The sequence below is a fragment of the Mugil cephalus genome, chromosome 15, assembly GCF_022458985.1.
Source record: "Mugil cephalus isolate CIBA_MC_2020 chromosome 15, CIBA_Mcephalus_1.1, whole genome shotgun sequence".
NCBI classification, from domain to species: Eukaryota; Metazoa; Chordata; class Actinopteri; order Mugiliformes; family Mugilidae; genus Mugil; species Mugil cephalus.
Window position 1 is genome coordinate 11,467,405 of NC_061784.1, and position 23,769 is coordinate 11,491,173.

At 44.2% G+C, this 23,769-nt stretch overlaps 2 protein-coding genes across 8 annotated transcripts in view; both read right to left on the reverse strand.

Annotated features, from left to right (window-relative positions):
• The window catches only part of mtus2a (microtubule associated tumor suppressor candidate 2a), a 36,409-nt gene extending 31,918 nt beyond the window's left edge, over positions 1 to 4,491 (reverse strand). Inside the window, exon 1 of one of the 3 annotated variants that reach the window (XM_047608089.1) lies at positions 4,163 to 4,491. The gene's annotated coding sequence lies outside the window, so the exon portion shown is untranslated. Of the gene's footprint in view, positions 1 to 4,157 lie in introns of all 3 variants that reach the window. The other 2 variants (XM_047608091.1, XM_047608092.1) reach the window with 2 other exon arrangements.
• Positions 4,492 to 6,484: 1,993 nt separating this feature from the next.
• slc7a1a (solute carrier family 7 member 1a) lies at positions 6,485 to 23,758 on the reverse strand. 5 transcript variants are annotated; one of them, XM_047607824.1, is made up of 13 exons: positions 23,432 to 23,619; positions 15,772 to 16,031; positions 15,502 to 15,684; positions 15,234 to 15,392; positions 14,924 to 15,101; positions 14,625 to 14,758; positions 12,924 to 13,146; positions 12,295 to 12,434; positions 10,466 to 10,568; positions 10,060 to 10,271; positions 9,430 to 9,581; positions 9,219 to 9,327; positions 6,485 to 8,759 (listed from the first exon to the last, which is right to left on the reverse strand). In XM_047607824.1, the coding sequence occupies exons 2-13, from the start codon at positions 15,950 to 15,952 to the stop codon at positions 8,575 to 8,577; spliced, it is 1,959 nt and encodes a 652-aa protein (XP_047463780.1). In that variant the 5' UTR covers positions 15,953 to 16,031; positions 23,432 to 23,619; the 3' UTR covers positions 6,485 to 8,574. The 5 variants fall into 5 exon arrangements, with proteins under 5 accessions (XP_047463780.1, XP_047463783.1, XP_047463782.1 ...); XM_047607827.1 differs by lacking the exon at positions 12,295 to 12,434 and adding an exon at positions 11,547 to 11,683 and having other exon boundaries at positions 23,432 to 23,613; XM_047607826.1 differs by lacking the exon at positions 23,432 to 23,619 and adding an exon at positions 19,956 to 20,292.
• Between the last annotated feature and the right edge of the window lie 11 nt (positions 23,759 to 23,769).

A 23,769-nucleotide genomic window follows, 5' to 3' on the forward strand; every position in this document is an offset into this window, starting at 1 on the left:
CTCACTCTGCCTCTCTCAACCACTCGACTCCCACGTGCACACGGTGAGACACCTTTTTGTACCCCAAGGGGAATCATTCCGTGCAGCCGGAGGAAACCTTAACAGGATTTCTGCGGGATCTCGGGTCAGAGTGGGTGGTCACACCTAAGTGAATGAGGAGAATGGGGAAATCAGATCATCTGCAATAAAAACCTGATTTATTTCCTCATTGCGTGCGGGCCGGCTGCGCTTGCTACCTGCTATGAAATCGACAGAAAATATATAACACGCCGCTAACGGGATTTATTAGTCGGGGAGAAATGAAAAACAGCCAAACGCAGACGCGCGTCCGGCCAAACGCGAGCGCGCAAGGCTTGTGTCTGGGTTTTTCCTTTTGCGTTCACAAAAAATACATACTGTGTATGTAGAGAGAGAGAGACAAAGACGCCTTGTGTATTCGGGCTCAAACTTATGTGGGAATGAGACGCGAAGAAACACGAGTATCACCTTTCACGCACAGCTCCACGCGCTGAACCACTGCAGCAGGAGCAGAGACAAAGAGAGGCAGCTTCTCACTGGGAGGATGATGTGGCTTTGCAAAAAACAGAGGTGCACTACACATACACACTCACACTGACTGATGAAACTGAGCATCCCTTTAACTGTTGTGGCTTTCAGTGTTGCGTGTGGCAGGTAGTGAGGATTAATCAGCACTAGTACAGACGAGGTCCTGCTGCACTGTCTGGTGTTACTTTTGCAGCTTGTAATGACGGACTGTTGGGAGAAAGGGAGGGTGAATGTAAAGGGAAACGGGGCCGAGGTGAGGTACTGAGTCAAAACAAAGAGGAACTGGTCAAGGAATTAGCTTTGAGGTAAACTGACTCGTCTGGGCTGGAGGGGGAGGAAGACGCGAGACCGTGGCTCGACGGAGCCCCCGCAGCTAACGTATAGATCCAGACGGGGGTGGCATGGAGGGGAGAAGAAAAGAGGGTGCCTGTCCACGCTGGCTGCTGGCAGTGCACCGCATTGTTATTAGCAGGAGCCCCTCCACCCACCCACCACCCTCACTCATGTCGCAGAGGAAAAAACGTTAACTCTTGCGTGGCTGGCGGACAGAAATGTGTGAGGTGGGACAAAGAGGAAAGAGAGAGAGATCATTTCAGATGCAAAGCTGTGCAGATGAAGGAAAATGGAGTGGAATTCTGCGTGGGCTGCGAGAAAGTTGCCGCACGCGCCCCCTCTCTTACGAACCCACAGACGTGCGCGCAGCCAGACGGGGAAGTGGCCGGAGAGGTGAGGGCGGCCCAGACAAAAGAAAAGCCGAGTGCATCTCAGACAGGCTGAGTCACTTCTGTTTAATTAAAAAAAAAATAGAAATGGAAACGCATGATGCAAGCTGGGTAGGAGCGGGGAGTTCGAGGCATTGTAATGGGTATGCATGTGCAATGTGCAAGTGGTAAACCCCAAGGGGGTGTGAGGGTGGGGGGAGGGAGGCGTGGCAAAGGATCAGCGAGAGGTGAGCACAGAGCAGAGCGAGATTTTGGCACAAAAAAGAAGAAGAAAAAAAGCAGTATTCTGAACTGGCAGTGTAACTGATTGCAGCTGTGCAGGTAAACGAATGTGCAAAGAACTCCTTTGGGAGGAGGATTCACAAGTGCTGCTGCTCTGATGGAGGGATTTATTTTTAGTGAGTGGTTAAAAAAAAGAGAGCCCAGATACACAGTGTGGAGAAGCAGCATTAAAATTTAATGACGTGGACTTTACTAAAGTTAACCACGGCTTCTGCGCCTCCCTCTTTTGTGGAAATACGTTTTCTTTACGAAAGCTGTCGCCCGCTTCGACTTCGTTCGTAGAGCTGCGCTGATTTGCCTAATAAGGCCCGCAGCTCGCTGACAAATGTAATTAAAGCATTCACGAAAATAAAGGAAAAAAAAAAAGCAGCAGTTCCCTTCAACTGTTTGCACACATTCGGCAAACAGATGCACACACATGCACATGAACGCAAGCGGATAGGGTCCGCTGTGCCGGCCTCCCGCGGGACAGGAAGGTGTGTGTGTGTGCATGTGTGTGTTTTTGGTGTGTGTGTGTGTGTGTGTGTGCGAGCGGAGGCATGCCTCTCCGCCTGTGACTGCAGGGGAGGAGCCAGGGACGGGCTCGTCGCCACCTTACCAGACAAAGGAGGTGTGAATGTGAGAATGTGCGTTTGCGTTGACACTCGGCTCCACTGGCGCTGGATCCACACGCTCTCACCCGCGCGTGTACACGTTCGCACCGAGAAAACAGTTCGGTTGCGAGTGATCACAACAGTCCCGTTATTAAAGTAGCTGAAGGCTCTTCCTCTCCCTAGTCTTCTCTCTCTCTCGCTCTCTTCGAAAGCCGCCTTCGTAACAGCAAAACACAGCTAAAACAGGAAATAAAACCTTGCACATATAACCGAGAGGCACACTGACATACTTTCCCTCCCTGCTCTCCTTCACTTCACTTACCATCTCTATTTTCTCCCTCCCTCCCTCCCTTCCTCCTCCTCCTACTCTGTTCTGTCCTATAAAATGACCTTGAAGGTCGAACTGGTGCGCTACACACATGGGCTCTGTGACAAACTGTCTTACCTGCAGAAACACACACGCACACACACACATACACGAATACAGCACAGAGGCACCTGGAATCAAGCACTCAAACGCAACACGCCGCCGCGAGTGGCTTTCCTGGCAGAGATCCGCTGAATTGATCCCTGCTCAGACATAACAGGGGTCAGATGTGATAAATCAATCACACACATGCATCAGCATCCACAGCAGCAACGACAGCAGGAGACGGCGGAGCGGTGGGACGGGCCAGGGCTGCGGGACGACGTTGACCTCCGCGCCGTTAACACGACCGCGAGGGACTAGGGCGAGATTTAGCAAGATGGACTAGCAGATCCATAAATGTGGTGAAGACTCTCATATTGGGATCGATAGTGGCTGCAGACAAATCCAATGAACAGGCACACACACAAACAAAAGAAACAAAACGAATCACACATGCATTTCGTATTGAACTTCAGGGAAGAATCGCGTTATATTTGAATCGTGAAACTTTTAAACAAAGCTGGATTTAGAAAGAACACGCAGAGCAACTGCACATTCAGTAAATAAATAAAAGCAGACCCCCACAGTCTCAAGGACAACCTGATCATCAGACACCGATCAATCGGGGGGGAGAGACAGCAGAGTGTGAATGACATGACCTCGGGCCTCCTCATCTTTATTTGATCCGTCCCTTCCTGTCTCGACTCTACTCTCTACGCCTCTAAGTGGCGCGTCGGACGAGGCGTTGAGTTCTGCCGTTGTGCGCGCTTTCTGTAGAAATAGCTGGATAGATACAAGTGTGCGGGACTCACATTAGTGGCCCTTACAGAACAAAAAAAGGATAACAGGTTAAAGAAGGGACATAAAAAGAGACTTTGCTTTGTATTGGCTTCTGTGCAAAACTTGTGCCTCCTTGCTAAATGGCACAAAAGTCTGAGCCTGGGGGGAAAACACTCTAAGCAAATACATCTAAAACACTAAAGCACATTTAACATATCTACAGTGTTTTCTCATCACTGGATTCATTACAGTGTCAACAGTAGCAAACGTTTCCTTGGAAATAAACACAAATTCCTGGCAGTTCTCTTGGACGTACCGTGCAGAGTACAGTGGATCATAGCTGGGGTAAGGTCTAAAGCCTATAATCTATGCATGATCATTAACAACACCCACAGAGACTTGACCTGCTCCATCCATCACACCAACCTGCTCTCCCTTCTCACTTCACTCCAACCACCCTTTTTTTTTTTTTTTTTTTTTTTTTTTTTTTTTTTTTTTTGCTGTTGTTGTTTTGTTTTTGTTTTTTTAAAACCTGCACATGATCAACTTCCATCTTAAAAGAAACAAGCCGCAGTTTCACGCATCCAACCTCGAATTGCACCAAATCTGATTTAATTGGTCAGATCCACGTTTAGCCGAAGAGAGCCTGGCGAACCGAACCGGCGGCGAGATCCGGATCCGATTCCTACCAGCGAAATATACATGCGACACTTCTGCAAGGAATCGATCCCGGCCTCCGGAGCGTCGTTGCAAAAATTAATAAACATATATAAACAAATAATTAAATTGCGTGTGCATTGCGTTTTTTTTTTTTTTTTTAGTTACCTTACCTTCGGGTTTCTCTGGCGCTGATTCACTGAAGAATGTCGGTGAAAATGATGCAGGAGTTGCAAAAGACAAGCGCGTCTCTCTGCACTCCCTCCTCACTCTCCCGTTAGCAAAGACGATGCACGGAGGGAGAGGGAGAGAGAGAGAGAGAGAGAGAGAGAGAGAGAGATGTAGCTGTAGCTATTGCAGACTGGAGGAGGAGAAGGAGGAGTGGTGCTGATGCTGCAGCCGACACCTGGCAGAGCATCCTTGTGCTCAGACGGGTTTTTTTCCCCAGCCTCTCTTGACACTTTTGCGTCCTCTGCTGGATCGTTTGAGCAATACCACTGAAAATGTCGTTTTATTTAAAGGAGTGACCCAGGTATCGTATAAAAGCTTTAACAAAATGCGAAAAATAGACAAGCATAAATTAACATTAACTAATTAACTAATTAATTAAGGTGAACTGGTATATTCATGTTAAAACCATCGCTCAATTTTTCTGGTTTTATTTTTTTGTGTCGCTGGGAATGTTGAGAAAAATAAAAGAAACAATGAATTACCTGATATCGCCAGCAGATGGCGCCAAAGGAAACACGACTCCAATATTCACCCATGGAGAAGCGGCAATAACAGAGAATAAAATTGGATTAAAAGTTAAAGTATGCCACAGTGCTCAGCCCAGGTCACAGGAAAACACGGAGGAAACTCCACCGTTTCCCCAGTGAACAAAAACGGAGAAAGTTGTGGGAGCAGAAGGTTTAAAGGAAGAACTGGATGATAACAGATTTTCCCTATTATGTAAGGTAAATGTAAATGTCTCTTTTTGACGTTTGTTAAGGTTTTTTAAAGGAAATATAAAGTCATACCATCATTATTTGTGTACCTTGATCTCAAAAACGCCCAACACCACTTTACAAATGTATGAAGTTAACTAAGCCTTACGTTAGCCTTATGCTAGCTAGTCATCTAGACTAAAGGCTTAGAAAAATAGCTACTGCTACTGTGAAACCCATGAGAGCATTAATTTATGTCCATGTATTTGTAGCCAAATTGAATTGACACATAACTCGGTAACTAGTTATTATGGCTAGCATGCTAATGTTATAATGATAATACTAAATAACAGTTTAACTTTAACTATTTCTGAGTAATTTCAAACTTCTTTTGGTGGTGGATGATCGCGGGAGACTGAGGAGAAGATAAACATAGGTCTGTGACTGATGAGGCGATTGGGCTACAAAGCATTTTACCGTCTCATTTAAGATATTTAAGGTAAGTAGACGCTGGGATGTAGCTAACATGGCGCCCATGACTTGAGTTGGCCAGACTCTCTCTAATATACGGTTCTGCACGTTTCAAGAGGAACTCTCGTTGTGGGATTCGACAAGAGACCTGAACTTTTCAACATTATGCTATTAGCTTATTAGCTTTTTATATCTGTAGGCCACATGTGTAATGGGATTATATAAGAAGGTACATAATACCATCATCTAACCCTCAAGACCCACGTACAGACTTTCCAGTGCTTTCAGCTGCATTATCATCACTTTCTCCAACAGGTGGGGTTTCAATTGTTATGGACATAGCTCGACTGTCTTTGACACAAGCACTGATGCAACCAAGCTACGTCCATGACAACTGAACAAATTCCATGCGAAAGAAGGCTGTGAGATTAGAGCTGTGTATTATAAATAGACCTTTTTTTGCACATGTGGACAACAAACACTTTGACATGAGGAGGACATTTTTTTTTTTTTGCAGATTTATGAATAAATGCAACGAAAGGAAAGCAAGATGAGCGGCCCTCCGGTGACAGTCATTTACACACGCGTCTAAGCGCGCTGGAAGCCGACAGTGAGCAAAGAAACATCAGTCAAAACGACGTAAACATGAAGCAGCCATCAACACCGGCGACAGACTGGAAACATCAAAAGCACGATAATGTTGCACGAGTTTCGTAAAGGAAATGCAGCATGAAAGGATGCTGTATTCGTCGTACATACACTGCATAGCATGTAGTTCAGACGTCAACAACACAGTTAGGCACACCACGTAGGACGTAACCATTGAAATCAGTCTTTACTGGCTGTGAAAGTGTCCATTTGTAATTAAATAATAACACAAAAGCAGATACTGCTGAATTTCTGGAGGTCCTGCTTTGGGAAATGTGTATTTGAAGTGATAATGTGATGACACAGGTAATTATTACACGATTCCTGTGAAAAGCTGCATCACAGAAAACTCATCTAAGCCACAACAGTCATGACAGTGTCCCGTATATATCTTTTGTTATATGAGCAATACATGTGAGGTTCACGATAAAGGAGTGATTATGTCAACCATGAGGCTACAACGTTTATATTTCACAGATCATGTAAACTCAACAGGAGGAACTCCCCACGTTTAGACACAAACAGTAAGCCAGAGAACCTAAAGACAGGTGCAAAATTCATCAAGTCATTCCAAATAAAAAAAAAAGCCTTTTATCTGATTTACAAATAATTTACTGCAAGAAATATACAACATATTTTATATACACAATTTTGATTCTACATGTTTCTTCTTATTGATGGATACTTTGTCGTAAAGCGTTCTCAAAAGCACAGTGAGTGCACTTCAGGGGCTACAACGGTTAATAATGAGAGGGTTGTCTTCTGTTTATACGGGGTGCTACTGCATACAAGGAAGGGAGTCATGTAAGGGCATAGTGGCTCCAAAAGGAGCTGCGCAATGTCTGATGAATGGCCTCAAGTGCGGTCACTTGAGTTGGCGTCAGCTGGGAAGAAGAAAAAATAAATCAGGAGACGCGGTGCCAGACAACACAGAGCATGGAAATTCTCAGTGAACTGCTGGAGAAAACCGTATGGAATAAAAAGGGATGTTCTCAATAGGTCTGTTGCACCAGCTTAGGTACCCTTAAAAACTATTCACTATGACACAGTAACCTTAAGTTCATGAAAAGAGAAAAACGTATGGAAATGAATGTATGAGTGTGCCGAATTCTAACCGATCGCATTCTTTATCTCACTTAATATCAAGATGATGTTTAAAAAAAAAAAAAAACCCACACGCTGGAAATGGAAGTGGGTAATAAAAACACAACAATAAACATGAGTAAAATACACAGAGGACCAATATATTCCTCCATATAGACATTTCCTATGTTTTTTCGTCTTCTTCCACGAGAAATTCATTGTTACAAGCTACAGATGCAACGACACAGCAGCCAGCACTGTGAAACCCTCTGTCATCTAATGTCACATTGACTGACACTCAGCTACTGCCACTGATTTCCGCTGCTGTTAAACATTTATCAGGATTCAGAAATCACTTTCATCCCGCAGTATCCGAGTATCCGTCATTATTCGAAAGTGTGAAAATTATTAGAAATCACATCATTTGCATTAGTTCTTTATGGTTTCACATCTAACCTCCTCCTCTGGACATTTGTATCTCAGAGAGAGAGAGAGACTGTTTGTTTTTTTTTTTTTGTTTTTTTTTTACAGCGGGCTCTGCCTCATAATTTGCCAATTTGGGGCTTGTAGGATTTGAACATGCATTGAAACATAATGTAAAACCACAAGAGGACACCAGGCCGAGTCTTGGACCTCAGGTGCCTTCAATGCGATTCTCTAGATTTAGAATCAGGCACCTGTATGATAAACGTATCATACGTATCTGCTGTCCCACTTTTACATGTGCGACCACAGATTTCTGCTAGCGTAATTAAATCACTGACAAGCCAAGTGGGTTCCTCTGTGTATTGTGCGAGCTCCCACTCGTCACTTTCATGACTACTGGTAGGTTACAGAGAATGTACTGGAGATACTGGTACCTATCTGGTTTTAATACTGACATTTTGTATATATTTTGTTATAATTATGCAGATGTAGAGGGGAAAAAAAAGAAAACTATGACTGTAGAAGTTTCTGGCGCCCAGACATCTGCTTCTGCACATGGGTCTACTGCCAGCAACGTAAACCAGACACACTCCAAAGAAATAACTACGCCTTAAGATGTAGAGAAACAAATGATAACGTGTCCAGTTATTTCTGAGCCTCTCCGAAACGCGGACATGTTTCACGTCTCCTGCATGAGCCCTCCACCCTCGGACAGCCAAGCGATAAAGAGCAGCCGAATCTCAACGCCAAGCACAAAGGGGTCAATGACCTAACTGCAAAATACTGAAATTACACAACGTGTCAGCTATGGCTTTTGAAGTCTGGTTTTGGGGGTTATCGTCAGTGGCCTGCGTTCCGACTGGGAGCTGAAGGGTAAAGTCAGAGGTTTGTGAATTTTAGTTTGTGTCACTTATCACTGTTTTCTCCAAGAGGGAACACTGGCGGCGAGGCCGCCAAGTAAATACTCCTACACAGACAGACTGGTGTCCGGTCGGGCTGACATGGATGGAAGAAGCAAGTTCAAATGCCTCCTATAAATCCCCGTCGTCCTCTTCCCTGGGGTCAGGGCCGGCGTGCAGGAACACCTCCTTTTCTGTTGACATTGCTTCTAACTCTTGGATCCGCGCAAAGCCGTTCATTTCCGTGTCCGGAGATGCACGGGCTGCGGCCGCCTCGGTGCTGTGATGAATTCCATAGCAAAAGTAGATCACTAAACCTGAAAAGAAAGAAGGTAGCACATAACAAATATAATATGTATGTAAAACATTTTTATAACTTGCAAGAAATGTGCAGACCCAAAGTTAGCTTGAGATGGAGCTATCCATTTACATATTTGTTAAGTTCTGAGGTAATGGAAACTGTAATTGCATTCCAGTCTTTCTATGCAATAAACTACTGCAAGCCAAAAGCACACAAATTAAAAAAACAAAACAAACAATGTTTCATTTTCCAACAGGCAAAAGATGATGTCAAATGTTTTATTGAATGCACCAACACTGACAGGAACTGCCAACTGTGTGCATGCGGTCTGCAAGCGTCACTGGGGAAGAGTATGAATGGAATGAGCAACTGTTGTTCAGCCGGAGATGCACAAGTGAAAGACACCGGGAACAATTTCCGCCTTGGGAATATCATTAAAATGCCACCCTAAAGTGAACGGCAACGGTATAATTACCTAGCGCCATCCAGAATGAAAATCTGATCCAAGTGCCTCTGTCCAACTGCATCATGAGGTAGACATTGACAAACATGCTGATCACGGGGATGAAAGGCAGCAGGGGGACCTAAGAGTCACAGAGGAAGTAGAAGGGACAACATGGGTTAAGACGAGGCAAAATTTAACTGTAAGGTGTCCGAGGCAGTGCTGAAAAGATCTGAAATCAAACCTTGAAGGAGAGTTTGGTCTTGCTCTCAGGTTGTCTCCAGATGATGAAGGTGAGGAGGAGACACACCATGAAGATGACACTGAGAGCGACTATGTTCAAAACAGCAGTGCCTCCCTGAACGGCCAGTATGCTGAACGCCAGGATCAGCATTCCTGGAGGACATTTGATTATTTCATGTGTACCTCTGCACAAAAGACATGTTTACCAGTAAAGTTATTTTAAATGGATGGATGGATTTTAGCTGGATTCAAAGCAAATAAACAATATTGTGTAGGTCACTCTTGTTCCTCCAAAATAGTTGTGACTCATTAGACAATGAACCTGGGGCCAGAATGGCCTCTGTGGATTGATCAGTCTGAGACCTAGTGAATTTGGAAGCCAGGTCAACACCTTGTGCAGTTTTTCATGTTTTTTGAATTGTTCCTGTGTCAGGCTGCATCCTGCTGCTATCAAGGAGTGTCATTGCTGTGGGGTGGGGGTGCCTGGTCTGGTCTATGTGGGTATTACATGTCTAAGTAACATCCAAATGAATGCCAGGTCCAAAAGGTTTCCAAGCAGAACACTGCACCGTGACCAGATGGCTTGTCACAATTGGCTGATCGGCGTACATGCCATGCAAAGACAACCTACCCAGGAGAGAAGCACAGATGTTGACGGTCAAGCCTGACAGCGTGGATGGCTCAGGGTTATCCGGGAACAGCAAGGTCTTGAAACTGAACCTCTCCTCGACGCCAGGCAGGATGCCCATGCCCATACTGGGGACGCTGATGCCGTCGCTCAGCTCCATGTCCTCAAGCGTATTGGCCATGTGATACACCAAGCTGGGCTGCTCGGGCTGGTACCTGAAACGCACCATTTTACCGTTTACAGCAACACGAGTGCAGTGTAGTCAAAATTTCTTTGAACACAAATCTATTGAGATTCAGTAGTTGTTAAAAGGAGGCAAAGAGGCTGGATCCAACTCTCAAGTGTTTTCCCTGCTCCTGCAGTTTGCGTGTGTAGCACGTAGAAACCAGGTTAAATTCCGATCACTGACCTGAGCACCAGAACACAGGCGGCCACTAATGTGTAGGCCAGCAGCGTCCCTATGGACATCAGGTCCACCAAGTCCTTCAGGTCAAACAGAAATGCCATGATTGCTTCGAGGAAGAGGAAAGAGAAGAACGACATAAAGATTAACCTAAGTAACTGTAAAATGAAAAAAAACACATTAACATCTTTCAACTAATGTGCATGTGTACTTGAATGTAGCACTGTCAGTTGCTGGGTTTCCATTACCCCTTGAAACGTGCAAAACCTAAATATTGCCATAAAAAAATGGTATTTCAAAAATATCATTAAAATGCTCTTACACCCTCATGAGCTGGTTTTTCAGATGTATCGATATAAAAGTGCATTTCCCCATCACCGGCGTCACCCGAGATGACGCAGGGGGATGACTAGTTCATTTAAAGTCCATTTCCTCCAGCTTAATGCAAGTGAAGTCTTTCTTGACGAGACGAGGACAAAATTACGAGATGTCGAGACTTTACGAGACTTGCAGCTCATTCGTAAAACGCCTTTCAATGGAAACACGTACAAAGTGCAGTTGTACATTTCGGAAATATCCCTTTCGTATTGCGAAAAACTGTAATGGAAACGCAGCTACTGTAAGCATGGTAGCAGGTGACAAAGAACTGCTGTGCAGGGTCAAAAAGTTTGACTTTGTGGACATAATAAAGCCTACTACTATGTTTGTTAGCAGAAAACAAACCACAAAACGTAGTGTGACTCACAAACAGTAAAACTCATTTGTATCTACCTCCAGAACAACTCAACCCTTTTCAAGTCGAGATGACGTGAATAAATTGGAAAAATTCCCCCTGAATTCTTGAGTTTTCCCCGTTGGCATATTCACCCCTAATGAGCAGCCTCTAATGACTGCAGCAAGACTTCAAAGCCGAGTCATTCAGGATGCACTGCCTTTTCTGTCTTGCTTTTGATTTTCTTTGATTCAACCTCATCTCATAACTTCACGCTCCTCACTCTGCGTCCCGATCCTCCTAACTTCCCCCTCCTCAAACAAAGGCATGCCTTCTCTCATCCCTACTTGTTTTACACCACCTCCTTCACCTTACCAGACATGACCCCGGCGGCAATAGTGGACGTTATCGGGGCTTTCCTCTCGCTGACGTGGGCCAAGAAGGAGAAGAGCAGGCCGTCGCGAGCCATGGCAAAGATGATACGGGGTAGGGGGAACATGGAACCCAACAGACTGGGGTAGAGCGGGCAAAATGTCAGATTGGGATGACACGTGTGGATTTAGGGTAGAGGAATAAGGGGGGAAACAAGAACTGAATAAGGTCAGGTCAAGGATTAGTAAAAGGAGGGGAATAGGATTGGCAGAATAGATGGAGCTGCACATTTGGGGCTAGAAGACTTGAAAACTTGTTAAACAACAGGAGTATAAGGGTTGGCAAAGATACTCGTGTTCCAGCATGCGACCTATCTCCTCCTATCTGTTCAATCTCTTCAATAGCAACTGTCCACCACATGCTGTTACACTCCGTTACTTGAAGTTAACCATGCGGTTTAGTTTGGTCTGTTTCTCTTTACATCACCAAAAGGCAGGTCCTTAAAGTTTGCTAAAAGAAAAAAACAATGTATGTCATCCGGGCCGTGTTAGAAGTAGAGATAGAGAAACCTGAACTGCATCAACTGACTAAACAAAGCGAAAAAAACGCGATGATGCTTAATGCTAGATTAGAGTTTCTTGAAAATTAAAATCCGCGTCAAGGGAGTCAGAACATGCTCAGCCCCGAAGCATGAAAAGAAGAACCGGTGAACATGGATGCTGTTTTTATGACATGCGTGTTAGTGTCTCACCTGCCACTATGCCGGAGGTGAGGGTTGCAATTAGCGGGGTTTTGGTGCGGGGGCTGATCTCGGCCATGAACTTGAAAAGCAGCCCATCGTCAGACATAGCCCAGATCACACGGGGCATAGGGAACATAGCACCCAGCAGGCTACCGTGAGGGAGGGGAGACCAGGATATATAGTATCCACACTTACACCCAAGAGAATGCCGTGAAACATACATGAACAGAGACACTGGCTCACAAAGAACATCACAGAAACAACAGATGTACAACGCAAGACACATGTTATAATGTAGCTTTAGCATAACGTTTGCAGAAACGCATCATGTACAATTACTATACTTATTTATCAAAGCAAAACATCTGTAAAACACCCAAATTATGAAGCAATTTCAAAGTGAATATAAATAAAATGAAATATATGACCCCTGTGTTGCATAGTCACATATATACACTGAGGGGGCAATTATATTCTTAGGAAGCACTGTTATTTTTAGGTAAGGGATCAGATGCAGTCTAAAGTTAAATATAAACTCTCTCACACACACATAGAAATGAGACAGGACTGGAGTCCATGAGTGTGCATTTACAAGTACTGGGAAAGCAACGCAAGTGCAAATGTGTGGGGGCACTTACCTAGTAGACAGAGCACAAAGAGAGCCTACAGCTACTGCATACTTGGCTCCTCCCCAACCCACGTACTTGAAGGCTACGGGCAGGGGGCTGTTGCTGTCTAACAGGTAGTACGGCATCATGAGGGTGAGGGCAGCCGAGACCCCGAAGTACGCTACGAAGCATATGAGCAGCGACGATACGATACCAATAGGAATGGCTCTCTGGGGGTTCTTTACCTCTTCACCTGGGGGCGCAGAAAGTCACAGACGTATTTAAGGGGCAAAAGAGAGAATGACATTTACTACAAAAGTCCTTTATTGTGTATTTCAAATTGTGTATTTGCTTTTCCAGAATTAGCCATATGAAATGCTACCTAATACCCACATGCTATCACATGGAAAACAAATACATACTTTTAACTGGCAAAACGTATTCAGTATTAAAGACATTGGACAAAGGTCAGATAATATATATAAAAATGAGAGTTTACTGCAGGGCGAATTAAACTGACACCAAACTGTAACATTCAAATGATCAGGATTCGGGTTCAGCTAAGTCACCATCACACATATCATCTCCAGAGTCACCGCTAACACATGACAACAAAACTGCATTAGTTGCATTGAGTAATCATGAGTTGTTACTCAAGCGTGTAAACTGTTTCAGTGGAACAGGTCCCCTACTTGTACTTTCTCAATTTTGTGCATTCTAATTACATCAGCCTGAAATCCCTCCATAACACTGTTAACCGGCAACTAATCACTCAAACTTCATTGCATGTTTGAGCGGATTCCTTATATGGCAGGACAGACTGGATCTTGAATGTGGAAAACTGGGTGAACAGATGCATTTCAGAAACATTTAATGTGGGGTTTCGTAACTAGCTAGGCAAGCAGCTTATTTTCCCCGCTGAAACACCCAACTATTCATCTGCTGCTGATTACGCAACAGAGATCCTCAGCAAACATTCGGGTCTTGTTCTGCAGTGAGATCGCGATGAAGGAACGTGTATGAGACTGACGTGTACACGGCTACCACTGATTGGCCCAGATTATCGTAAGGCAAGAGGCTGTAAGCGGGACAGTGATTTTATTGTGTGGATATGCACCGTGCATATCTATGTGCGTATGTGTGTGTGGATGTGGAGGGGATAATGGCTTCATACCAACTTCACTCTAGCCAGAATACACACACAAATGCGCAAAGATGATGTAACACCTTAGGGGTGCTTGAGAATGTGTGTGACAGACGTGCCCCTACAAGCCAAACTCAGTCAATCATTTCAGGGTTAACTTCATGTCAGGAAAAAGTGGTGGGCCAGAGTGCAGGCAAGCTGCAAGAACTTTCTAAAGTTCCTTTATGGCAACCCAGAAGCCTGAAACCAACTAAACATAATCATATGCATGACGAGAATATCTGCATCTATAAGAAATTGCGGTAACATCTTCTTCACACTTCACACCACGATTTACCTCCTAAAACCAAGATGTGTCTGGCATTCTGCCAAGAGCAGAAATGGGCCAAGCATCCTAAAGAGCATTTTTCCTGCCTTACCCCTCTTATATAATCCCCCTGGATGTTTAGACAAGCCTAAGACTGAAATGGTTTCAACGCCACATTGAGTTATACACACATCCCCAAAGCTGAATCATACCCATGGGACCGTCAGAGGGAGAACAGGACCAACATAGTGAGTGTTTCTGACCATCATCCGGCACTGACCTGTGGTGGCGATGCAGTCAAATCCTACAAAGGCATAAAAACAAGTAGCAGCCCCAGATAGGACGCCCGTGAAACCAAACGGCATGAAGCCACCCACTCCTAAACTCTCCTTGGTTGGCAGAACATCTGTCCGACTGGAAAGATAAAGAAGAAAATGATTATATGAAAAAATGGTCCTTTAAAAAGGTTACCCAAATTACAAAAGACAAAATTGTGTTTGTGATGAAGTCTTCTGACCAAGGTTAACTTTAAGGTTTTGATTAAATATAACAAAGTGACTTTTCAGCATAAATGCTTACTTGAAACTGGAGTTATTTGTATAATTGGGATGCAGGATTTCTTCAGGGTCTAGCTGCCAGTTCTTCAAAGTGCCTTTGACCAGGCCAGAGACCACCATGAACAACAAGACTAGGACGTTGATACATGTGAAAACCTTGTTCACCATCGCTGATTCTTTGACCCCAAAAGTCAGCAGACCTTGGAATTGTACAGCACAAAGGAAGAGAAAATCAAAAAACAAACAAATTCAAAATCAGGAAATCTAATAACAAGCAAATATGAAATGTTCTCAGTGTGCAGCAAAAGTAACAGAGACTAAGAGAGGCCAACCTGTGAGAGTGATTATGATGAGAACAGCAAACATGTCAGGATACTCTGCCAGTATACCCGGTGCATTCATTGACATGTACTCTCTGCAGAACATCTCTATTCGCTTCCCTACCAACTCGTCAAAGGTGGCGCTCCATGCTCGCGCCACACTGGAGGTACCTGCAATGAGGCAACAGAGAGACCTGTTGATAATTCCAGGTACACATAACAACAAACTACTTCCTGTACATTAACTGCCACATGACAAGCAGTGTCACTTTGTGTTTACCAATGATATAGGAGAGGATGAGGTTCCATCCAGTGATGAAGGCCCAGAGTTCTCCTACAGTCACATAGGAGTAAAGATAAGCTGAGCCTGTCTTGGGGACTCGGGCCCCAAACTCAGCATAGCAAAGACCAGCCAACACTGAGGCTAAGGCTGCTATCAGGAAAGACAACACGATAGCAGGACCTAGGAAGGAAATCGAAATCGTACAATTACGTTTTCAGATTGGTCTCACAAGGCATCTTGTTATCTTATGTAGTACTATCGACTTACCTGAATTCACTCGTGCAACGGCACCAGCTAGCACGTAAACACCAGCGCCCAATGTGCTGCCCACGCCCAGGGCTACCAGGTCAAAGGTGTTGAGGCATCTGGAGAGACGGGAGTCCTCCGAGTTGCAGTTGACCACCTTCACCCTCAGCAGCTGCTTCCCAAAATGCAGAAGCTTCTCCATGGCTCACAGAGAGGAGAGGGCAAGAAGGTCTTCTGGGGTTCAGAGGTCACAGGGGAGAAGGGGAGAGGCCACACAAATCCTAATGAGAGGCAAAGAGGTTAACATATGAGGGGCAGTGATCTGAACAATTAAAGTGGCTGAGTTGTAGGTGCTCAGAAGAACACCCAGAAGAACCACTTGGACTCTAGGTGATCAACGGTGACAACACACTTGTCCCATCCCATTCTGCTGATGTAATATCTGAGGAACACCTAAGGAACTTCCCTTCAGTTATGACACAAATCCACTTGGACTCAAAGTAAACATGACAAGATTTCACACAAATGTCTGATACAATAAAATATGGCAACTTCACTGTGAGATTAATAGTGTTCTTCAAAAACACTTTGCCACTTTCCCTTAGCCTTCTTTGCCTCAAATGTACAATATGAATTTAAACAAAGATGGAAGTAAGATGTAACTCTGAGTCATACAACCACAAAGTTTCAACTCAAGTTTTGTCCTGTTTTTTTTTGTTTTGTTTTGTTTTGTTTGTTGTTTTGTTCTTTTCCTCAGTGGTCTTTCCATTAGCTGGAGTCAATCCAGCTCTTCCTGGTGTTCTAACAGATCCAAATCTCAACATAAACATTCACAAAGAGTGTGACACACTAGTAGAGTAGTACGTTATGTGTCTTTGGTGTGCATAAAAGCTACACTCGCAATAACATCTATAAATACTGGCTGTACAGTGGCTGTGTGTTGCAGACCTCTTAAAAAGGGGTTCACTTGTGCCTGACAAACCTGTTGTAAGTAGAACACGGTTTCCTAGGGTGTTACATAACGCAACCCAAATCCACAATGTGTGACTGTTTGCCAAAAAACCAGGGGCCTATAGGGATAATCCATCTTGTTGCTGGATATATTGCTGACATATGTTGCATAACGCAACTCAACTCAAAGGAGAGGAGGAACGAATGGCCCTAGAGAAGACTGTTCAGCATAAGGAGAAGAAACATAACTCATGACACAAAGGCACTTTCTCAACACATGCTCCTACTCCCACTCCGAAGACATCAAACAAAGCCAAGACTGTATGCGTTCACCCTTGTTTGGGGTCAAAGAGTTGCACTGCTGAAACCAAGAATATGGTCAACATTGCAGCATCAGAACCTTATATGTCCTGACTTTGGGTCCTTTGTTAGTTCCTGCATGCCTCCATAATTTCTTCCTTTAATCCCGCACCTCCAGTCTGTACTGCAGGCATCCTGTTACAGAGTTCAAGTCTTAAAGTGTTTTGTCAAACTTCATAAATGTCCCCTAGAGGTGGATAAGCTATTACGCAACTGCACAGGCAGCACCACTCCTTCTGATGAGTGAACTGGGTTTTCTTGTCACAAGAGGTGTAAAATTGTGAAGTTTCTAATAAAAAATGCAGGAGTTCTCAACTGGAGCATGATATGTTTCTCATGCAACTGTAAAAAAAATAAAAATCTTTTAAAAATCCACTGTTAATAGTTTCTCAACCGTAGTGAGGCTCTAACACAGCTGTAGGACTTCTTTCCTATGAGGCTGAAGATTCTTTGGGTCAGTCATCTGTCCAACATCTCAGGCACATTCCCCAGTGCTGAGCTCACACACCCGAGAGGTAATACTTGATATTCTGAAGAGGAAAGAAATACACTGCCCAGACAAAACTTTGGACACACCTTCTCATTGAATTGAATGAGAAGGTGTGTCCAAACTTTTGACTGGTAGTGTGTATGAAGGGCAAACGTAGGAACGGAAAGGTGCAGGGATATAAACAATGTCCCCACAGTAATGCAAGCTGGGCTCAGGTTCAGTGGTATGTCCTATGGAAAAAAAAAAAGGCAGAGCCATATGCAACGCATTTCTAATGGCACCTTGTCGGACTACATTGACCTGAGAACATACACCCAGAGAGGTCGTGTGGACAGTGCAACAGTCATGTCACAGCTCATGGAAACTTCTACATAAGGGTAATTTAAGGTGACACCCCTCTTGGTTAAAAGAAATGCCTGCATGGCTTTGTATGGAAACAAAGACGCCAGATCCATATTACCACGATTAGTCACTAAATAAGTCAGAAGATATCAAAGCCATCCTCTCCCATTTGGAACTGGGCTCACTATTGTTTGCGTTCCGTCATTGAAATTAAATGTGCGTTCCAACTCAACAGTGAAACCCCTCTGGATGTTCTTTAGATATCGCGTGGAAAGAATTTTAAAGGCGCCTGCCTCTCTCATTGCCTGATATTTGAAGCACAGATTTTATGGTGTGCCTTTACATCGGAGTGGCGGAGGGACGACTTAATGATTCATTTAAATAACATACATAGCAAAGCAAACATATGACTTGTCTAGATTCATTTTCCATGATATAAAAATAGTAATAATATTTAGGGGTATTTAAAAACTTCACCTTAGATTGTGATGGACAACACTTTCTGGCATTTACAGACTAAATTATGCTTCATCGCTGTTATTTTTAAATGTGGAATATTGTGTTATAAGTAAAACATTTCCTATATTCAGTGTAAGTGCAGTTTTTGAGTAACGTTTCAGAACTGTTGATGCTTGTCACTTACATCTACATTCCTTCACTGATGAAAAAACATCCCGTGCATAATCCATTAAAAACTGGATTAAACCAGCAGCCGTAAGACTGCTGAGCTGAGGCACATGTGTTTTTCTGTCAAGATTAATAAATAGTAGTTTACCCTGTAACAGCAGTTCCCATGCCGCAATGTTGTAAAATCAGGAATGATTGTGAATGAAAAAAAAAACACTATTCAAATATCCTGGGGTGCTACTAACGCGCTTACAGAAACAACAGTGCACACAAACAGAGAAGAAAGGAGCCCATACAAACCGCACGACCCACAGGGAGCACACATTATGCTTTTCTGTTAACACAACTGATCAGACCGAATAATGACGGCTTAACTTGAAGGAAACACTTAGACCAAGCTTCAGTGTTTGAAACAGGAAACATGCTGAAATACACCTGCGGCAGATCAGGACAAAATGACCACAGCCGGTTTCGGGAGAATAAGACAAAACGCGGGTACTCACTTGAAACCACCTACAGACTGAGTTCAATAGCTGATCTGGCACGGAAAGTTTGAAAGAACGGTGACAGATTCGTTAACTATTCTTTAAGCTGCTGGGAAAGCTGTGGACCATTCGACGGTCGGCGGTCAGAAATAGAATCTGAGGGAATCACATGGCCCGGCTATTCCAAGCGGCGCACACTCGCACATGCACGCAACAAGCACGGTCAATTGCAGCACTAGCGCTGGCTGGGTGACCACGGACACCTTCACAAATGCGTTTTTTACAGCAGTGAATTGGATGTGTGCTGACTCTTATGTAATCACACTGTTGCAGCTGCACCGTCGCGCAGTTCATCTGCAGGAGCGGGAACGTTCTCTTTAACGGTTATGCAGCACAGAAAACGAGTGGTCGCACCAGATAAGCTTTGGTTTGGTGTAATTCGTTTATTCAAGTGCAAGGATTGTTGAATGCAAACTTTATTTGAAGTGACCAGAATGGAACAGTGTTTAAAGTTGCACACATGTTAGAGAATTCAGGTCTTAGAACAAAGCATGGTTCATGCACACATGCACACACACGCATGCCGGCCTTTTAAAAACATTTGGCAAGGAGTACATCAGACGTTAAAAAAGTAAAGGCACCACCCAGCAGTGGGAGAGGGCAGTGGCTGAACATGGAAGGAGGTGTGAGCCTTCAGAACCAATCAAAGTCCGCTATGAGCTCTTAGGACTAGTTTTCTAACCAAATGACTGGATTTACAGGAAAATAATTTAATTTAAAAAAAGAGAAAACAAACAAAAATTAATGAGTAGATCTATGTCAGTGAAGCTGTAAAGGTGTAAATTCACAAAGGGGGATGTGTCTCCTTTCGTCTACAGTGAGTGTGGGCTCTTTTTGTTACTCTGCTCTCCTCATCAATCCACACACCAAGTGCTCCCAGTTTCACTTACTTCTCAGTTTCACTGTCACTCCTCTCCTGCAGTGCCCCCATGTTCCAGTACATCCATAGTTCTAGTTCTTTACATTCGTTGCCCTCCTGTCACTCTCACATGCTGCCTTTCAGCCACGGCGCCCTCCTCCGCCGCCTGTCCCAAGACATTCCAACACCAGCGTCTAGACTCCCGCCGTCTCCCTCTCCTGCCTAACCGTCAAACTCCTTCTCGATCTCGCGGGCTCGTGATAGCTCGGTGCGTTTCGCTCTTCACCTCGAAATCACTTGTCCTTATTTGACTATATTTCAGAAGGTCGTTGGGGCTTCCAGCTCCAGCTTCCCTCTCAGCCACAACATGTGGGAATTTTAAACATACACCTATTCTTGTTGCCACTGTCAACACGTTCAACGCCGAGCCTAACTAACGTCAGTGAGAGGTGTTTTACAAGTTTGACTGATTCATTCTTACGCTTTCAGTTCACAGGCTTTACAGACAACAATCTCATAGAAAGCCACATCGAACAAAGGCATTTGACATTTGACGCAATGTTAAGCTTTGCTTTGGAGGTGATCTGACCACATAAAGCCTAGATTTTTACAATCATGCAGTCTATAAGCAACTGGTCCAAAGGATACATCCGCTATTGGTATCCAGCTAAGGGAGTGGGTAGATATAGCAGGTGGGTTCCCTGAGAAAAGGGAACGGCATGCAACAGCAGATTGTTGACAGCTACTTATTGACATTTCCCATCTGTTGCCATCTCATGCATCTTTGGACAGACATGACTGGTGTAAAACTATAACAGCACACCTGCATTAGTCTTGTCTAATTAATCATGTTTGTAATAGCGCCATGGTGTCACCTGCATTAATCGACCCACGCAGTTTTCATTAGATCAAGTAAAGCTGTAGTCCGCTGTGGTAAACATACAGAAGTGCCAAGTCACTTTCTGACTGACTGCCATGGGGGCAGTTTCAAGTGTGTCCCATTGGGTCACCTTGAACTTGTCACATGTGCGGACTTGGACAGTGTCAATCAGTCAGTCAGTCAGCCAGTCAGTCAGTCAGTCAATCAACAGGTCAGGATCAGCAAAGTCACCACCTCCATGGACGGAAAGGAACTAAGGAACTTTAAGCCACTAGAGTTGAACATGGGACCTTGGGACAAAATAGTGGTATACAGTTATGGATGTATATATGGCTTTATACTCTTAATTTACCCATAGACAGCATATGAGGTAACACTACTTTATTTTTAGTTAGCCCAAAAAATATTTAAAAAGAGTAGTTTGTAAAAGTACGGTACAGCTAGCTTGTTATTCTTCCAATTAAAAGGCTGGTTGAGGACATCGCTGGCCGTTTAACACAAAGTTCATTCTCAGAATCTCAGTCTGTTTTCATTCCAGCATCTAATCACCTCCGTGAGCATGAATAAACAATGTGACCGTGTGTTACTATTACTCAACATCCCAATAAGCCACTGATCCATGTTTTGTACACACTGCAATCTAGTGCAGGCACAGCCTGGTTACATTTAACACACTGCTTTCACAGGTTACGCACTATTGCGCTAAACTACATGCTTATGCTGGTGTCATGGAGCATATGTAAAATAGGTATAAAAATACTTAAGATGAGGCTACAATAAAGAGGAAACATGAAGCCCAAGCATGCTAAAGCTGTCTCCAGGATCTCGGGGAACCTGGAAAGCTTCCGCGAGCCCTGCAGTCAGCAACTTGTCCACAATTGACCCACTTTCCCCCCCGGCTAAAGTTAGACTGGCTGGAGCTGGTCTCAACTGATGCGGTCAAGACTTTAAAGGTCAGCTCTTTTTACTGACTCATTCTTTACTGCCCTTCACAACACTGATGTTGTATACAATTCATGTTCATTTCTTGTTATTATAAAGCACTGACACTTAAAGCAATACTAAGTAACCTTTGCTGAGCAACTGAATGTGGTACATAAATGATTCTGCTACAACAAATCCTGCTCGGCTCTGAGTTCGATTCGATATCGATCAAACCCATGGCGGAGCTATTTATGCACTGCAGCCCTGAACTTTTCTTAACACTAAGAAAAGTTCTAGGACTAAGGGTGGATTAGTGTGTGAACCTAGAACCTATGGTTTCTAGAATTAGGGGCATGTTATAGGTGGTAGTATAGGTGGTAGCTTAAGCGACAGCTCATCGCTCATAGCCTACGTAGGACCTACGCAGACCCTAACACCTTAAACATAATGGACTAGACGACGCAATCGATGCATGTGGCCGACACGGGCCACTTATAGTTGTGTACTCATCAGTCTGGCCAAACGTCACCCAAACGCTAGTCGACACTGTGTCACTTTTTCTACTTACTGCTTCACTTTCAACAACGGCGACTGAAACCTGCGCCGAAATTTCGCCTAAGATGAGTCATGCTAATGCTTGCATCTCCGAACTTCCTCAGTTAACCTTTCCTCGACGCGATCCAAAACAATGTGAAACACGCTACTATCAGGCGGACCAATCACAGCTCTTGCGGTCTGCGTCGCCGTGACGCGTGGTTACATTCCTGGGGAGGTGCATGCCAGGCTTACGGCCCAAGGGTTTGCGTAGGGTCTGGGCTGTCGCCGTAGCTACGGTGTCACATTGACGCAGAGGCCTAAATCGCCTATTAGTGTTCGAACCTAGAACATCTAAAACAGTGGCACATTGTTTTGTAGTGTTGTTGTGCGTACGTAAGACTTTTGTTCCGCAATTTCTCCATGGCTTCTTTATACGAGGATTGAATTGTCAAATTTTCAGATACACAAATTGGAGTTAACTTCTTACATGGTATACACCAATAAGTTGAATCCTAAATGTAGTTCTCACAAAAGGTTATTTTATCGGCAGATTTTAAGAAATCTTATTTTTTTATTCCCTATAAAAAGTCTAAGGAGACTTTTCCAACCCTCCTTACTTGCTGCTTGCTTTGTGAATGGCAGTGGCCACTTGCTGCCTTCACTCCAGCGCAGATTACAGTCACCCCACCCCCCATCATACCGCGGAGCAAAACCTCACAATGCTGGACAGTTTAAAATCCAGTAGCCATTGCTCTGCAGCTTCTGACAGCCAACCCTACATCATTATGTTTGCAGACGATGCATTTGCATTAGTTGCTAAATGAAGACACAACCGACGTAAACTGCGAGTACTTCTGTGCAAAAGAAGGAAATTATGTAACTCAGTTGCGGTTTCTCCAGCAGAGGCTCTGGAAACCTCATTGAGTGTACACGAGCATGCTGCAGGAAACTACTACAGGGCAGTAGATATGCGATCGGAGTGAAGCAAGCATGTGTTTTGGAGCGCGCTTCAAGTTGCATTCACGAACCCGCTCAACTTACGGTACGGAAATTCTTTTGTCTAAAATCAGGCTGCGACAAGGACACAATAACTATTTATACAGCGACTCTTCGGTTATTTTCATGCATATGGCTACAAAGTAAAAACCAAAACAGCTGAACTTTACCTTTTAATATCTCCTTTATAAGAGATCCCAGAAGCGGAGTTTCCCTTGAGAGGACTGGAAGCCAAGTGAATGCGTCGCCACACGATAGTCTGGAAAGATGCGTCTTTAAAGGTGGTAAAGAGGAATTTAAGGTGTAGGGTTGCTTTCCATGTAGCATGAGGAGGGGAGGAGAGGAGAGGAGGGGGACACGGAGGCAAACAAACCCCGCCCGTTCATTACAACAGTTGAGCAATGGCCCATGATTTCATAGTAACAGCTTTGTCTGATATTGTGCAGCTTTGGAGAAGTCTGCCCCAAGGAGGCTCAGTCTAGTCAAAAAGTAGCAAGAAAACAGATCC